This window comes from Ambystoma mexicanum, chromosome 9 (genome assembly GCF_040938575.1).
Source record: "Ambystoma mexicanum isolate Mex_15411 chromosome 9, UKY_AmexF1_1, whole genome shotgun sequence".
Taxonomy (NCBI): domain Eukaryota; kingdom Metazoa; phylum Chordata; class Amphibia; order Caudata; family Ambystomatidae; genus Ambystoma; species Ambystoma mexicanum.
Window position 1 is genome coordinate 1,115,571,010 of NC_090931.1, and position 18,081 is coordinate 1,115,589,090.

General features: G+C 46.6%; 1 protein-coding gene across 1 annotated transcript in view; it reads left to right on the plus strand.

Moving 5' to 3' along the window:
* ARL5A (ARF like GTPase 5A) overlaps positions 1 to 18,081 on the plus strand; it is a 311,540-nt gene that overhangs the window by 179,768 nt on the left and 113,691 nt on the right. The window contains exon 4 of the mRNA XM_069616456.1: positions 15,786 to 15,869. Within this exon, the coding sequence (XP_069472557.1) occupies positions 15,786 to 15,869 (84 nt within the window). The remainder of the gene's footprint in view (positions 1 to 15,785; positions 15,870 to 18,081) is intronic.

The window sequence follows — 18,081 nt, forward strand, 5'->3', positions numbered from 1 at the left end:
TACTTTGGGGGAAAAAAGTACTTGGCAGGGGAGTGAACCAAGTCTATAACGAACAGCGAAGTAAAAAAAGGGATCGTAAATCATACCCTTAAAAAGAGGCATTAGCAAGATACCTAAACTAGATGAAGCACAATCAAGAAATAGGAGTTATTTTCTTGGTCTTGAACTTGGTGTTTTTGTGAACCCCGTATAAAAACGAGCTCGAATTTTGGATTTTGCCTCCCTATGCTACTCCATCTCGAGCTCTTCGCTCAACCGTCTCCATCTCCCCCAAGGTCAGTTGCTCAGTTGCTTCTCCAAGCAACAAGTTGGTGGTAGGGGGCGTGGCCAAGCAGCCATGGAGTAGGCTGCGATTCCTTGGAGCTCCGTGATCCGACTTATTGATTCAAAGCAAAACGCATGTGTTGACGGCCGATTCCAGCGGAAAAAAGATACGGTATCTGGGTGAATACTTCAGGCAGCAGATGAGCGTATCGGCGAGAGAAAGTGGACCCAGCAGATTGAATTAGGCCACTTTGTGTCCTGATCCGGAAGCGGCGCAATTGAAACTAAGATGGCGGCTTGCCAACACAAAGGGACCCCCGGCGGCACTTGAAATCGGGTGCCAGGCGGGCAGTGAATGGACTGCTGGCGTGCAGCGGCAGATGGAACAGTGAGTGGCCGACTACCGGAGAGAAACCCACAAATAGCCCGAGAGGATGTACACAGCGTTGGGCCACTGGGCCACGAGATAGGCGGCACGTCCTTGGTGCTCCCACTAGACCAGGACGATGTATACACGAAACGGACAAGTAGACTGACGGCGTTCCCACAATAAGTTGGAAGCATCGAGCACGCAGGGATTACATCCCGAAGCCCCACTGAAGAGTGGATGAGCAAATACGGACACAATAAGTGGCGCCGAGACCTGTATGCCCCAAACAAAATGGCGACCAATCCCGAACAAAGGATTACACTGGTGGACCGTGAAGTGGCCTCGTAAGGGTTGGGACGCAGCAAATGAGTATATGCATCTTGTATGTACCATCGGCCTTTGATGGGTGCAAAGACCATGAAGAAGCACCGGAGATGCTGATGACGGCACCCTGCTGATAACGGGCACGGACGCTGAGAGGTAATTGTGACGCGGAAAAGTTACAATCCACCTGAATAACAATTCCATGTGTAACAATTGGTGTAGGTTGATATACAGAGACTCCAACGACTCGAACAACAACTAAGCGGCACCGGGCCGGAGCCAGACACGTGGACAGGGTTGCATCATGTCGGTGAAAAGGCTGAGAACCAAGACTAAACAACCTACAATGGAGGTCTTCGCGAAAGCGCAGAGGACCCCCACAACATCGGAGCGCGTCCACGACTACTGCTGAAGAAGCCCCAGAAGCAGATAAGCGCCAAATCCTGGAGGCTATATCAGAGCTGAGCACCAAGTGGGGCGCGGCAATGGCAGACTTGCGGACAGCCCTGGAGGGCAAAATCGATGCGGTCGGGACTGAACTTACCCTGTTACGGCAAGCTGTCAGGGGGCTGGCGGCGAGAACAAGTGGGCTGGAGAGTGCCGTAAAGACCAATACTGATGTCAGCACAGCTAATGCAAAGGAAGTTCATGTGCTCAAACAGCAGGTTGCTAACCTCGAAAATCGAGTGGAAGAAGCTGAGGGAAGAGCGAGGAGAAATAACATATGGGTGGTCGGCCTGCCGGAGGGGGAGGAGGGTCAAGACCCTACAAACTGCGTGGAAAATATGATCCTACAAGAAATAAAAGCAGATAAGCTCTCTCAGGGATTCATGGTGGAGCGGGCGCACCAAGCCTTGATGAGGAAACCGCGACCTGGGGCTCCGCCGCGACCTATCATCGTGAGGATCTTGAACTATAGAGATAGGGAGAAGATCCTAGAATATTTTCGTAAAGGTGGGACAATACAGAGAGCATTTGCCAACATTACAGCATACCTTGATTATACAATGCTGGTGCAGAGACTGAGATACAGCTATGTGGCCGTCAAGAGGAGGCTGCGAGCAACAGGCATCAAGTACATGCTCCTGTACCCGGCAAAGCTGAAGGTGCTAACTAAAAGCAGAGCGCTCTTTTTTGACACGCCCGAGGAGGTGGTAACGTGGCTGGATCTGCAAGGCTGCCCGGAACAAGAAGAGGACCGTGACCGGCAGGAACAGGACAGCTGAAAAACTGGTGCCACGTACATTGTGGGTACCGGATTATACCGGGAAGCAAGAGTAGTTGAACACTGGATAGCATTCAGGCCTTGTGCCCGTCATGGACTGGAATATAGTAGGTAAATTGTAATTGGAAGCTGCATAGGGATAACACAATGCATTTGTATTTTGTATTTGTAATACATTTGGTAATAGGAGCAATAGGATGGAGGCAACTCACCCCCGAAATACTAAGTTAAGTAGCCATTAGGGCGACTTTACCCTACTGAGCCCTGAGCATAAGTTTGTGGTGGATGGGGCTAGATGTGGGGGTGCCTGAGATCCAGGGATGGAGCTAGGCAACAGTTGGGGGGGGGGGGGGGGGGGGGTAATTGTTGGGGAAGGGTTGGGTGGGGGGAGGGAAGGGAGGTGGGAAGTTTTGGGTGTACATAGTTTTGGGGAGTTTAAGTTTAAACATGAGCCTACATGGAAGAATTGAAGGGTTGTATCTGCATAGCATGACCGGGAGGGTTCGGTTGGAAATGTGGGAGGAAGGTATGAGAGCGCTATGGGAGATCTCAGGATAGTGACCTGGAATGTCAGGGGACTTAACAGTTATATGAAGAGGAATAAGGTCATGCTGTATTTGAAAAGGCAAAAGATAGATGTTGCATTGTTACAGGAGACGCATTTGACGCTGGAGAAGCTGGAGCTAGTTGGGGGAAAAAATGGAAAGGGATTGTGGTGGGTTCGTCGTACTCTGCTTATGCTAGGGGAGTGCTTCTCTGGGAGGCACCTCATGTCCCGTTTCAGCTACTGCAGGAAATGGCGGAAACTGACGGGAGGATGGTTATATTGAGAGGGCTGTTGGAGAATAAAGAGGTATGCATCGTGAATACGTATGCTCCTAACCATAACACGGCGGCATACTTCAGGACTCTGTGCACCAACCTTAGTATGTGTGTGGGAAGCGTGGTTATTTGGGGTGGGGATTTCAATTGTGTAATGAACCCCAAAGTGGATAGATCTGACAACAGGATTGATAGGCCCACCCCAGCGGCCAAAGCATTGCAGGTGTTACTAGATGATTTCGGCTTGGTAGATGTATGGAGAACAAAACATCCCAATGATAGGCAATATTCGCATTATTCTGCCCTGCAGCAGCTACACACGAGATTGGACTGTCTTTGCCACACCAGATGTGGTGGCAGAGAGCACTCAAATAGAATACAAGGCGAGGGTCCTCTCGGATCACTCGCCCCTGATCCTTGGGTGGCAATACTGCCCCCCCGAAGGCGCGGATTCCGACGTGGCGCCTCCGAGCGGAGGCACTCAAAGATTCGGTCTTTCGTGAGGACATAAGAGATGAGATCATTAACTAACTATTTTTAAACGAATACTGGTAGTGTTGACTCGGCGGGTACACTATAGGAAGCTTTTAAGGTGGTGATGCGTGGGGCAGCCATAGCTAAGTCAAACGGCCTGCAAGGTGGGGTTCTGGCTGACCTACAAAGAGTTGAAGATGAACTAGAAAGAACATTAGAAAGTGACCGTGTGGACACTGAGCTAGTACTTAAACTACAACAGCAATGTGCGGAACACTGGGAAAGGCTCTGTAACCTCAATTATAAAAAGTATGTAGAAAGACAGCACGCGAGAGGAGATAAAACGGGTAGGCTTTTAGCGTGGCTGTACAAGAGTGAGACCCCTAAACCCCCGATTAGGACAATAACTAGAGAAGATGGCGATTTAGTAGACACTCGAGAAGGAGTTAACAAGGAATTTGCGGATTATTATAGGGTGCTATACGAGGACAAGGAGGGGAGTAGTCAAGAGGAGATAACCGAAACACTAGAAGATATAGGATTACGTAAGATAAGTGATGAGGAGAGAGAAGAGCTGATGCACCAATTACCCTGGAGGAGTTGAAGGAGGTTGTGAAGCAGTTGCCCACCAGTAAGACCCCAGGAGCAGACGGGTTCCCTAGCGAATTTTACAAAGTATTTAGAGAAGAAGTGCTACCCCCAATGGTAGACATGCTTAACGAAGCGTTTGAGATGGGAAGGTTGCGGAGTCACTCAGAGAAGCGATCATAATACCGCTTCCTAAACCCAACAAACCGGGGTATAGTTGTAGCTCCTACAGGCCTTTGTCGATGCTGAACCAAGACAGCAAGATACTGACGGCTGTCCTGGCAAACAGATTGCGGAGAGTAATTTGTAAATTAATCCACCTGGATCAAACGGGATATGTCCCGGACAGGAATATAACCCATAATCATAGGAGACTCCGCCGTGTGATCGAATGGGCGGATAGAAATGAAGGCGAAATGGCGATTGTATCCCTAGACGCAGTTAAAGCTTTTGACTCCGTTAAGTGGCCATGGCTGCTGGCGGCCCTGGGAGGTTACGGAGTAGGGCCGGGTTATATCAGGTGGGCGAAAATGCTATACAGTGAGCCGTTAGCAAGAGTTCGAACGGGAGCGGTGATATCTGAGAGATGGCAGCTTAGTAGAGGTACCAGGCAGGAGTGCCCCTGGTCCCCGATGCTTTACATCCTAGACTTGGAGCCCCTAGCGATATACCTCCGGCAACAATACGATATGATAGGTATTGAGGTTGGGGAGGAGCGGCATCTAATGTCCTTATATGCAAATTATTTATTACTATTCTTGAAATACCCGGAAGAGAATCTTCAATATATCCTTGAAGTGATGGAGAAATACGTGGGGTTGTCCGGCATAGCGGTAAATCCTCAAAAATCCAGTATATTCCCCCTAGGTAGGTATAAGGGGACCCCAGAGGAAAGTTTGCAGGTGTTACAGATACCATGGGTGATTGGTTCTTTCTGTTACCTTGGCATAGTTGTGTATCACCCCGCAGAAGAGGAACATAAGCACAACACCGTGGTAGCTGTTGAGAAAATCCGGAAATGTATGAAGTTTTGGCAGAAGTTGCCCCTAGCTATGATGGGACGGGGGGGGCAATGCGTAAGATGGTGGTCCTACCTAGGCTTTTCCATTATTTTAATAAAATCCCACATATGATACCCAAGGAGTTCTTTGCTAAACTGAATAGTGTGTGCAGGGACTTCCTATGGCATGGTACCCGGAATAGAGTAGCGCTATGGAAGTTGCAGAACTTCTACGAAAAGGGAGGTATTGGGCTGCCCAATTTTGAGGTCTACTATATAGCAAGTCAATTACAATATGTGGCCAATTGGCTCTCCGACGAAGTGACCCCTGAACATAGGTTGTTTGGGTGGGTTTGTATCCCATTTTACTTGAGGGAAATTATATGGTTGCCTGAGACAGATATGAAGGAGCGCCCTAAGATGATTATGTTGGGGTGGAAAATGTGGTGTCGAGCGTGTTGGATGATGGAGGACCCATTCCCGTGCTCCCCACAAGTAACGCTGGTCGCATTAGCAGGAGGGGACAAGCAGCTGAGGGTGATTATCAGAACCTACTGGGAATCGGTGGGACTGGTAACATTAGGGGACATCTGGCAAGAGGGGACCATTAGCTTTCGAAGAACTTGGGGAGGAGGTGGGATTACACACTGGCCAATATGTTACATACCATAGGATGGTTCCGAAAATTCGGAAAACGTGGCCTGAAACAGTGTTGGCAGAGGAACCACATGCTACTGTGGGGGTAATATATGACATATCGGAAGGGGGGCATGAGATTTCTAGATTGTATGAGATGGTGATGACCAAGGTGGGGAAGGAATTGACACATTTGAGACTAGACTTAATTGGGAGGAGGAGTTGAGGGCCCCAATGGGAGATGGGATGTGGGAACGCGCCCTGGGATATCACAAAAAAGTGTCAAACGCCAGACTTACACAAATACAGCTGTACATAACGCATAAAGCATACATGACCCCTCTGAGGATATCCAAGTTCCGGCAGAGCGACAGGCGTGCCCTAAGTGCGACATGGAAAACGCTGACATGACGCATGTTTTGGTCATGCCCAGTAATCGAAGGTTTCTGGGGTGAAGTGGCACAAAAATTAGCGACAAAAGGGGTCACGCTTGTAATAGATACGGCCTGGGCCTGCTTGCTGGGAGGGTTCCCCAGACCACGGAAACTTAAACATGTTGAGAAACTGAGAAACTTGGCATATGTGTTAGCAAAATGGAGGATCACCATGGGATGGAAGAAGTGCCACAAGCCACGGGTGGAGGTATGGTGGAAGGAGTTACAGAAATGGGCGGAGGCTGAAACGGTAGTATGGCAGGAGGCGAGCAGCATGAGTGGGGAGGAAGAAGTGGGTACCTTGATGGCATGGAAACTATTTATAGTGGAACTGTTCGGATCTATATCGGACCAGACGGAATCCGAAGATAGTGAGACCCGGCCACATGTAGCAGATGCTGAACGCGAAGTACAAATAGGCTCATAATGGAGGGTGGGACTTGGGGAGCAGTGGCAAAATGGAAATACAAATGGTGTTTACTGGAGTTGTTGTAAATTACACTGCGTGTTGGGTTTGTTTGTATTGTTGTTTGGTTTGAATAAAATTAATAAAATATTTTTTTTAAAAAAAGTTGGTGGTAGATCTTTCCCTCTGGAACAGCCTCCCTGCCCCCCTGAAACTTGAGGAGAACCATCTCCGGTTCCGGAAGCACCTCAAAACCTTTCTCTTTGCTTCTGCTTTTCCTCCTCCACTCTCCTGCTGACTTCCTGGCTGAAACTGAAACTTCACTGGCTACCTGGCCACCCTCTGATCTTGGGCCCAGGTCCTCTCCTCACCCCTCACCAGTCGCACACCTGCACTACCTTCCTGTCAACTCCTGCACTTGGACTGTTTTCTGTATCCCTACAGCCCCACTACCAGGGCTTGACACCTGATGCCTGCACTTACCCTACCCTTGCACTTGCCACCTGCTAGCCACACTTTACTTATCGTTATTTATTCTATTATCCCAATGTACTGCACTGTCCCTCTTCCCCTTCCCTTGCGCAATCTGAATGACACCTGGCCTAGTACGATCGTTGTCGGTCTTCCATCTGTTCCCCTCCTTTGCCTTGTCATGCCGTGAACCACTTGTGTATAAGTGCGTTATAAATATCTTATAATATCATATCATATACCAGAGGACTGGGTTTTCTGTTGACTGGAAATACAAAGAACACTTTAGTTTAAGGAAATAGTATCCTTGGACAGTTATCTCAGATCATTAGTGTTGGGGGGGGGGGGGGAGAATTCTCATAAATGTGCTAATTCCCCTTCACCTTAGAGACCCCCAGCAACTTTTCTGGATTTTGAGGACTTGATTTTTTTTACCTGGAAAGAATGTGAGCCTTTTTTACCACTGTTTCATGTGTTTTGATGTGTGTTTTAATCTTGTGTTCTTTGATTATGGAGTTTTAAGGTAGCTCCATAGGCATAGTCTTCTAATGTGTGTTACACAGAACATTCAGTGCAGTAACACAGGGATGTCTTTTAGACTTCCGAAATGTACCTTCTCTGGGATAAACTTCTGTTTCCCAGAGAATATAAGGTTAAATTAACTTTTCTAGTCTTTTTAAATTCCTAGACCCAGCACACACTAACTTCTTATAGAGTGCTGGAGGGGTTACCTAGTATCCCCTGTGTCTAGAAACTCATTTAGCAGTCAAATGCTACCCTTTCCTATCACAATGGCGGGTGGCAGTGGTTTTACAACGAACTACCATGATTTTTCTCGACTGAGAACACCGGTAGCTAGAAAATCGCGGGAGCCATGTTTCCAAGATGGCGCCTTAAGCCCCTTTTGTTTAAACAGATCCTGGTCTTTTTTTGCCATTTCTTTTTGGAAAGGTCCTTCTAGGGTTTGTCTCTGCGTGCCAAACCAGGTTTGGTCCCTTTGTCCTTACGCCTTTGGTGGGCTTCAGGCCTGAAGACTGCCTCTGGCACCTGAGTGTTTGCAGTGGGCAGGAAGTGAGTGAGGTGCCCGAAACTGTGTGTTTAATCTCCTAGGAGACCCAAATGCTCTCTGGCCTGATTGGCTGGCTGACTGTCCGGCAAGGACAGCCACCCTGCTGGGTGAGTGACAGCGAGGCTGGAATGAAAGCGAGAAAACTGTTTAAAAGGCGAGTCTCTTGGACTGGAAAGCAGTCTCAACCACTGGAATGGAAGAACCGAAGACAAGCTGGAAGAGGACGGCTGCTGCAACTCCTGGACCATTGGTTTGCCTGGTGAAGCTCTGCTGCAGGTCCAAATTGCCACGTTCATCTCGACAGAGAAGCCCCTTCAAGGACGACTTCTTCCTTTGAGCTGGTGGGACCAATCAACTTGTAAGCCACCTGGATACCATTCTCAGAGCTGGTTCGGTTTAACAAGGGGAAAGGGCTCCAGCTGGTGTGCTTGAAGACCGCTACTCGAACCGAAGATCTTCCATTTTGCCAGCTTGTTTGACCAGTCCCACGCAGTGCAGGAGTCCCCTGACATCCTCCCTCTTTCCCCCACGATTGAGGCTCAGGAACGGCGAGATCTGCAGGAACTGCCAGGAACCAACGTCTTCAGCTGCATCTTTTCCTTCTTATTAAGGTACTGTGCCAACTCGATTGAGAGAACTTGCCTCTCGCGGTGAAAGTTTGTGAAACTTTCCCAACTTGCAGGCCTAATCAACTTGTGACCCAACCTGTGATTTATTTTCGTACAAACTACTTCTGAGAACAATGGCAAAGACTTTACCGTTTACTACAAGAACTGCTCTTTCCTATCCAAGACACTAGCTCATTGACTTTGGCCTAGGCCTATTGAACTGAATCGAGTCCTCTAGTGAACTGAAACGATTTGCACTGTCTAAGAAAGCATTTGTGATCTATTATATTAACTTGTGCCTTTTTACTCCCATTCAAAGTAACTGAAATGCCATTTTGCTCCTATTTCAGGGGAGCCTAATTTACTTAAACTTATTGGTTTGGTATTGAAGTATGTTTGTGTATAATATTAAGTTGCCTCCTTTTAGTGAATTTTTCTAAATGATTGTGTAATAAATTAATAAGTGTTTTACCAAGAAACCTTGAGTGTAAGTGTCTACTTGAACCACTCTGATTGTAAGACCTTTTTGCAACACCCTTGTACTGCTCACATTCCCTCTTGAGATAAGCCTGGCTGCTCAGCATGCTACCAAAAACTGTGTATCACAGACTTATACCAAAGGTTAGTTTTGCTTACACCTGTAGTCCTAGTTGTATGTGGTGGTCCCAGACGGTACTGCATGTAATTCTGCCTAACAAGGACATTAGTTACTTTCGGACTTCCTAATGATTTCACTAGATTCCTTTGAGGTAGGGAAATCCCTCTTGGCATTAGAGAAGGAGAAGCCATTTTCCAACCCTTTACTTATTGACTAAAAGAGTATTTCAAGAAATGTGCCACCGCTGTGTCTGAGCCTTTCTTTTCCTCCCTCACAGCTCTAAAGACCTCTTTCCTAGTTGGGGCTACGTTGGCATGCAGAATCAAACCTCCTTGCTTTGAGGCGCGCGCTTTTCATAGAGATAAGGTTGTGCTATTAATGTATGACAGCATCTTCCTAAAATTAGTCTGATTAACACCTTGGAGGAGAGAAATCCCCATGTCCCCCGCCACTCCTCAAGTGTGGGAGCGGGTGCAGACAAAGTGCTCGATTTCCTTGATGCGAGCTAGGCTCTAATGTTTTACCTGCAAAGGACAAAGCAACAACAGATCCTTTTCGCACCCATTTCTCACATACAGAAACGTCTCCCCTGGTTCAAGGACAACAAACCTCGGTTTCGCGCTGGCTGGTAGACTGTATTGTGCATATTAAATGGTCTAGAATCCCCAACCATAAGGGCTTCACACCCACCTGGTTTGGGCCAAGGCAGCATCCTTTGCTTCCAGAGACCAGTCCCTCTTGTGGACATATGTAAAGCAGCAGCATGAGCTATGCCTCATGCATTATGAACATTACTTCATGGATGCGAGTTCTTGGGCAGATGCCCAATTTGGCGGAGTAGTATAACGGAACATTTACAGCTCAATATTATTGTCTGCATGAAATTTTGAGTTCCGTTTTCTGCATCAACACAGTATTTAGTGCATGCTTGGGAATCTACCACACGTATGGAAGAAAGATGAGGTCTGTTAGGGAGATGTTTCATTGTATGAAATCCCCTTTACCTGTGAGATCCCCAGCACACCTTTAAGGACTTCTGGACCTCTTTCTTGTTCTTCTGAATGAGGGGAGCCTTTTTCCCCCTCATTAATTCTTTTGCTGTGACCATGGGAACTCTGTTCATTATGTTTTTACTTTGTTTTATGGAGTTTTGCTTTCCTCCATACTTTTTAAAGGCATCTGTGTTTCACTTTTGCAGCACACAGCACCTTTTTGTGCAGTGTTGTTGGGAGCCCTTTGGGTTCTCCTTTTTATTTTTGTATTTTCTTTAAGAACTACTTTCCTCGATGTTAGAGGGATACTTTTTATCGTTCTTGGCTTTTCCTTTTGTGAGATCAGCACACACCAGCCTATGTGTAATGCTGAGGGGATACCTTGTATCCCCTTTCTCACTGCTCCTGTAACATTTTGGTTACAGTGACCTGCATAATTCATGGCTGGTGTCAGTGGACGTGTTTGACTTCTGTGCCATTTTTGTTTGCAGGCTGTCTTCACAGCTGCGGTTATGCACAGATGGGTCACAATTGACCCAAAATTGTGGCTTCCTTCTTTTATCATTTCTTGTGTGCTTGTCCTTCTGCCATTCTCGGTGGGAGAGGTCCTGGTTTGAGTTTTGCCTTAAGCAGGAATCTTTTGTGAAGCTTGCGAAGGCGGCAGTGTGTCTGGAAGGACAGGTAACGAGGCTGTATCCCAAAACTCCACTATCCTTTGTCTTCTGGTGTGCCTGAGAGAAATCAGTTCTCACTGGTTTCGGGGCTGGCTGTGCTGATTGGACAGCCCTGTGCCGCTTTCTGTAAACTGCAGCAGGGAGCGTTTGCAGAGGACAAGTGTGGGTTTCTGATCTGATGAAAAACGAGGATCCTGAGGCATAAGACAAGTCAATCACTGGAACAGAGGAACCGAAGGAAAAGACGACCAGAGATGCCTGCAGCATTGTCCAGCAACCGCAAAGAGACTACTGCCGTCCTTCCCCATTTTCTAATCGACAGAGGAGCTCTCAAGAGGACTCCTCCTTCCCATTGGCTGGTGGGACCAATCGGCCATAAGACAATCTGCAATACGAGCCATCCCATGATGGGCTGCAGCCTTCCTGAGTGGAAACTGCCAATGCCCTGGGACTGCCAACCCTATTGCAGTGTATCACCTTCCTATGAACAAATCCTCGCAGAACTTTGATGGACTCCTGCTAGGCCTCAAGAGACAAGATCCCCCTCCTCAGTCCTTTCACCAGCGTACAGGACCGAAGAAACGAGGCGGATTGATTGGGCAGTAAACGTTCATCCTTGGAGCCTGTAAAAAGGCACGAAAACTGCACACCGTTGGAGCATGAAGAATCCTTTGCTCGGAGTCCTTTATCTCAACTGCTGCTGCAACATCACTTCCAGAGTCCCCCTTTTAATCACCATGACCCAAGAAACAGGAGACCTGTCACACCGTGAGAATACAACTGCTACTTCATAACTCCTCGGGTACTGTGGGACTTGAGGTAGGTAGTACATACCGTAAGTAATTTGGTTGCTCTTTTGTTGCTGGAGTGTTGATTCTGGTGTTTGGGTGTTCACCCATACCGTTCACCCAAGCATAACGCTTGTGCGCCCATACAGAGCCTTTCCCAAGGTGCCTTAAACCTTCTTGACCAACGAAAGTCCTTTGCTTACTTGTAATTGAGGAATCCTCTGGAACGTTTGCTTTTTTTTTTTTTGGGATCTGTGCCTTACCTGCTTTACCTCCAATCTGACTTGGAAAAGATCATACCTAGATAGGGATGGGCTGCTGAAGCCTTAAGGCCTCTGAAAAGTAATCCAAGTCTTTCAAAAGTACTGACCTGCTATTATGATATGATATATTTTATACATATTGCGCTCATACACCAGTGTTTCAGAGCACGACCAGGCAAAGGGAGGGGGAACATGGGAGAACAAAAACAACAATCTTACAAGGCCCAGTGACATTAAGAGCGTGCAAGTGTATGGGAAACGCAAAAACAGGGAAAAGTGCATGGAAGGGGGGGAGAAGTGGAAAGTGCGGAACAGAGGAGAGAACAGAATAGATATTAAGAAGTTAAATAAAGGCGATAAACAGTGGTAGCACAGCCAGCAAGTGGCAAGTGCTAGGTTAGTCAGATAGGGTATATCTGATAAGTGCAGCAGAAAAGTGGGTGGGGGGCTGTATGGGTACAGATACAAACCCCAGTGCAAGTGGTGGCCCAGAGGCAGTGCAGGAAGGTGGCAGGGTGAGCAGGTACCTGGGCCAGAAGGACCGAGGGTGGCCAGGTGCACAGTGCCGAGAGAGAGAACAGATTAGCAGGAGAGAAGAGGGGAAAAGGCAGAGCTGAAGAGGAAGGTCTTGAGGTGCTTCCGGAACCGGAGATGGTTCTCCTTAAATTTCAAGGTGGCAGGGAGGCTGTTCCACAGGGAAGCCCCAGCCGAAGACTGAGATCTACCCCGGCACGTTTCTTTGAAAAATGACTGATCCTGAGGGAGTTAGAAGTAGAGGAGTGAAGGGCTCTCGAGAGAGGGGAAGTATTTATGGAGGGATAGTTGAAGGTATTTTGGACCCAGGCCCCAGAAAGCCTTGTGGACAATGCAGAGGGTTTAAATGTAATCCTTTCATCCATTTGGAACCAATGGAGGGATTTCAGAGCTGGAGAGATGCGATCCCAGGGCTTGAGGCCAAGGATAGGTTTCGCAGTCCTGTTCTGGATTAGTTGTAAAGGGCGGAGAGTGGAGGCAGGTAGATTTAGAAAGAGGCTGTTACAGTAGTCCAATCTGGAGAGAACCAGAGATTGGGAGACAGTGAGCTTCTGAGGGAAGGAAAGGAAATGCAGAGTACCTCTGATGAGGTGCAGTAAGAAGTTTGATTGTTTTAGAGACGTCGGAGATTAGTGAGAAGGACAGTGTAGAGTCAAAGATGACCCCAAGGTTCTTGGCCTCGAAGGTGGGGGTAGGAGGGAGGGCCTTCGGAAGCCGGCCAGAGAGTGAGGGGAAAGGATGGTGAAGGTGTACCAATGAGGAGGATCTCAGTCTTGTTGGCATTTAGACCAAGATCATTGGTGGCACACCAATTTTGAATGGCGATTAGGCAGTCAGAGATGATGGAAGGAGAGGAGGTGGATGAAGGAAGCCTGAACATGAGTTGGATGTCATCAGTATAGCAATGGAAATTTGATCAGAAAATGGCAAAGCAGTAGGCGAGAGTTGCCAGGTATTGTTTGCAAAGCCAGGGCCAGATGTTAGACCCCTGGGGAACACCACAGGTAGAGAGGGAGATAGAAGATAGGTAGGACCCAAGTTGTACCTGGGATGGTTGATCAGAGATTAGAGGTCAGCCAGGCCAGGCCAGAGCCTGATCGGTGATACCCAGGTTGAGCAGGGTGGTATGGTTGATAGTGTTGGTATTGCTTAACCTTTTTATTCCTACAACAGAAGATTTTCTGAGTTGCTACAAAACTTGATTTTACTCACCTTTTGTGTTGTGTTCAATTACATGTATAATTCTTATCTTATTGTTTACTCACCTGAAATATTGCTCTGATTTTATATTGTGTTGCTTAGTTTGAAATAGTACTTACCTGAGATTTAAGTTTAACCTTGTGTATATAAAATAACAATTTTACTGTAACTACAAGTGTATGTGAGTTTCTTTGGGCCTATGCATTTACTGAGTTCATTGTACTTAACATACAGCTCACATCTCCCTCCTAAAATGAGCCTGGCTGCTCTGCCATACACCCAGGACCTTGAGTACTACAGACTTCTACTAGAATTTGGGGCCTGTATACCAAGGGATACTTTTAGAAAGTCTTACCACAGGTAGACTTTAGGAAAGCTCCCCTAACAGGGTGTAGTAGTAAGAGCAAAGTACTCACCATAGCTACTACTATACTCCTGACCCATAATCCCCTTTCCTCCTTCTGGCCTTCCCTAAATTCACTTTTTTTTTTTTAAGTGCCCTTGCCGGCTATAACAAAAGCACTGGCGAGCGCACCAGGGAGCATGCACATGGGTGAAATGGGGTGGGGCAAGGCTCCATCCACTTAGTCCTTTTTTCTATCTGTGCTTCTTCGCAACATGCATCAATCCCATCCCCACAGGTGACTAAACGCACAAGTTATAATTACACATACATTCTTCTTAAATGAAAATATGGTACTTTGACTTGTCCTCTTCCTAAATAAAATTCTTGCTGGGGTTCAGACATTTGCCCTTTGGTCTTTTCATTAATAAAACCATAAAGCCACAGTTCACGGATTCCCTTGCTCAGAAAGGTTAGTCTGTTTTTTGGTGTGGAATCCCCCTCTTAAACCAGAAGTATTGGTTTCCACTTTCTCCTTACTAAAATAGTGTATTCCCGATTACTTTTCTTTCTTCCTTGCCCCTTCCCTCAAGGATTCTGCCTCTCTCCTCCTCCTCCTCCTCACTTCAACAAGTGATTTACGCATGACAAGAAATTTCCCAAAAATGCACAATTCTGTGAATTCTGTGTAGTTACAAAGCTATTAAAAATCTAGTGATTGAAGCACCTAAAATGACATCTAAAATCATTCATCATTGATGGCAATACTATCCCAGTAGCCAGTGAGATGAGAACTCTGAGTCTACATTGACTCTGCCCTCACCCTAAACAGACAAGTCAATGCAGTAGTCTCCTCGGCTACGTACATGGCCAAACTAATAAGAGCTAGTCAACCTTTCCTCTCTCCCGAAAATACCATCGCATTAGTTAGAGAATTAATACTATCAAGGATAGATTATTGCAATTCTCTCTTCGCTGTAACCAGTGCTAGAAACATGAAGTTACAAAGAGTACAAAACAATGCCATAAGAGCTGCTCTAAACATCCCTGGACACAACCACGTCTCCACTACTAGAAGGAACATTCATTGGCTTCCGGTTCAGGACAGAATCAAATTCAAAATTCTAACTATGGCACATAAATGTATGGCCAAGAAGGCGCCTAAATATCCCAGCAACCTTGCTAGCAAAGCCAATTCCAACAGACCAACGCGCAGTGTATACACCAATCAACTCAGTATACCTAGATTCAAGAGATTCAAAGCAGGAGGCTCCGGCTTCCCAGTAATAGCTCCTAAACTATGGAACGCTCTTCCGCATCAACTCAGAAATGATCAATCATATTGGTCCTTCAGAAAAAAACTTAAAATGTTCCTCTTTAGCTATGACCTCCAGTAATAATCTACTGTAACTTCTATCTCCGGGAGGTGATGTTCTGACAAGGTCAAATGTAAATATTGTATTGTCTTATGCAGTCTGGCCATTGTGATCCTTTGATCATGATTAAATTACGATGTTTACTGCAATATCTGTAACAATGTATGCTTTTTTAAGATATGTCAATAGGTAATCATTTTTTCGTAAGACTGCTATTTGAGTGCCTAGATGTCTCTGGGCTGCGCATGCTGTACAAATGCAAAAATAAATAAAATAAAATGAAATGTCCATTGAATGCACACCCAAACTAAACTTTTCTGTTCTAGTTTGTGATAGTTGTTGTGGACAGCACAGATCGAGAGAGAATTTCTGTGACCCGAGAGGAACTGTATAAAATGTTAGCACATGAGGTAAGTTGCATCTTGAAAAGGTTTGATTCCAAAATTATCTTAAGTGTGTGTATTTAAGCTTAATGTGTGCCCCATTGTGTGTTTGTGTAACCATAGGAAAACCTGGCTTGTTAGGTGTAGTATTTCATACGCACATTTTCGTTCATGTTAGAAGCCATGCATTCTTGTAAGTCCTATTGTGTTCAAAAGTATCTCTGCTGGCCTTCTTGCCCCTGCTCCAGCACCTTTTTGTATTTCATTGTAATTTACAAAATAGCAAGGAAAATTAGGTTATGTGTTTACCAACACCCTCTGTTAGCCTATACGTCTGCAGCGGATGAGGTTTTGGCAGAGGGGCAACCACCCTGCATATGGCACATTTCTGTAGCGTGGTTTCCGCTCTGTCGAGTTGGGGAAACCATACTTTCTGGCGTAGTAGTTTGTTGGTAGGCACTTTGCCCCTATGACCCTTGTGAAGTGAGGTCAATGACCCTTTGACAGTGTTCTAGGTATTACAATCTTGCACCCTTTTATGATTTCTTCCGTGACCGTGAGTTCGTCCTGGACAGCGTGCCTCACACCCCACTGTTGCATTGAGCCACAATGCTGAGAGTCTGGTCTGACTCTGAGTCATGCTTCAGTGTTGCCCACAGCATTGGGAATGGCTTCATTTGGTGGATGACATAGCTCAGGTACACTATGGTGTTGGAGAGTTCAGGCTGTGTTGTCCCTCTCAGGTGACGTGACAGTCAGCTGGGTTTTTGTCTTTCCCGGCCTTTGTTGAAACGTGACTTTGTAGTCTTGGAGCCGGAGGCCCCATCTGTCGATGCGTAGAGGCATCCTGGCCTTCGGGCTGCCATAAATTGATATGATAGGTTATTTATAATGCGCTTAATACCCAATACCCAGAGGTTTCTAAGCGCGACCCGGGGATCTAACCTGTGTTGCTCCATGTTGTCTTGCTTCCAAGGCGAGCACGTTGCCCCTGAGCTATCCTCCCAAGACTAGATTGTGAGGAGGACCTGATGGTCTGTGATAATAGTAAAATCCTTGCCATACAGAAAGAAGTGAAAGTACTTGCATGCCCAGACCACCGCTAGGCTTTGCCTGCGACTATCGCTGTTCTATGTCTGTGAGGCTGCGGCTGGCGTAGGCGACAATCTGTTCTTGGAGGGGGGCGCTGATGATGCAGTAGTTTTCTAGATATGTGGCACAGTAACTGGTCAGACCGAGGAATGATCTTAGGTGGGCCTGGATGTTTCAGTAACTACTGCCACTTTTTCCCGGGTCGGGTCTCATCCCTTGTTCCGAAAAGATATGTTGGAAAAACTTTAAAGTGTGCTTCCAGAATTTGCATTTGTTTTTGTTTAACGTCACCCTGGCGGCATCCAGTGCCATACAGACACTGTGTAAAGGGTTGTCATACTCACTTAGATTTGCCGAAGACACAAATATCCTCGCTGTAATTTAGGCAATTGGGTATGTGTTTTATGACCTGGTGTATCTGAAAATTAAGTCTTTGGTACTGGAATAACCCTGTGTGTGTGGCAAAGGTTGTAATATAGCAGGACTTCTGCTGTGCCAATTCCATTTGGTGGTAGCCCTTCTTCCTGAGCTTAGAGAAGTCTGTGGCGCCATTTAGGAGATGGATCATGTCAGTTATCCTGGGCGCCTGCTGCCTTTCTCTCTGGATGGCTTAATTGCTTAAGTTTGCCTGCGCATATCCACACACAGGCGGATAAATACCTCTGCTGACTTCTTGGCCCCCAGGACTATCGGGGAGACCCACAGTGTGGGCCACTTGCTCACTCAATGATGACGTTTAGTAGTCGGCTAAGTTATTCTTCGACCTGTTTCTGAATGTTAACGGGGATGCCACTGCAATGTTGAGCGACTGATTTGATGGTGGGGTCGATGTGGAGCTTGACTTTGCAGTTTATTTTTCCCAGGCCTTTGGAAAAAGTTCAGGAACATTTTGACCATGTCGCAGTTTGGGGCCAGGGATTTGTTCGCCAGTATATGATACAGAATGTGGACTAGGTCCATGTCCAGTGCTGTCTTGAAACTCAATATGTTTCTGCTCTTTGCTGCCATGGACATAATATGCAATTGAATCTTCGCTGTGAGAGATTTGTGTGCACAAATGGTGGAAAATACCTTTTTACATGGGAGCGGGGTGTCAGAGTTGTAGGGGTAGATAGTCACCATAGAGGTCTTCAGTTTTGGGTGCTGC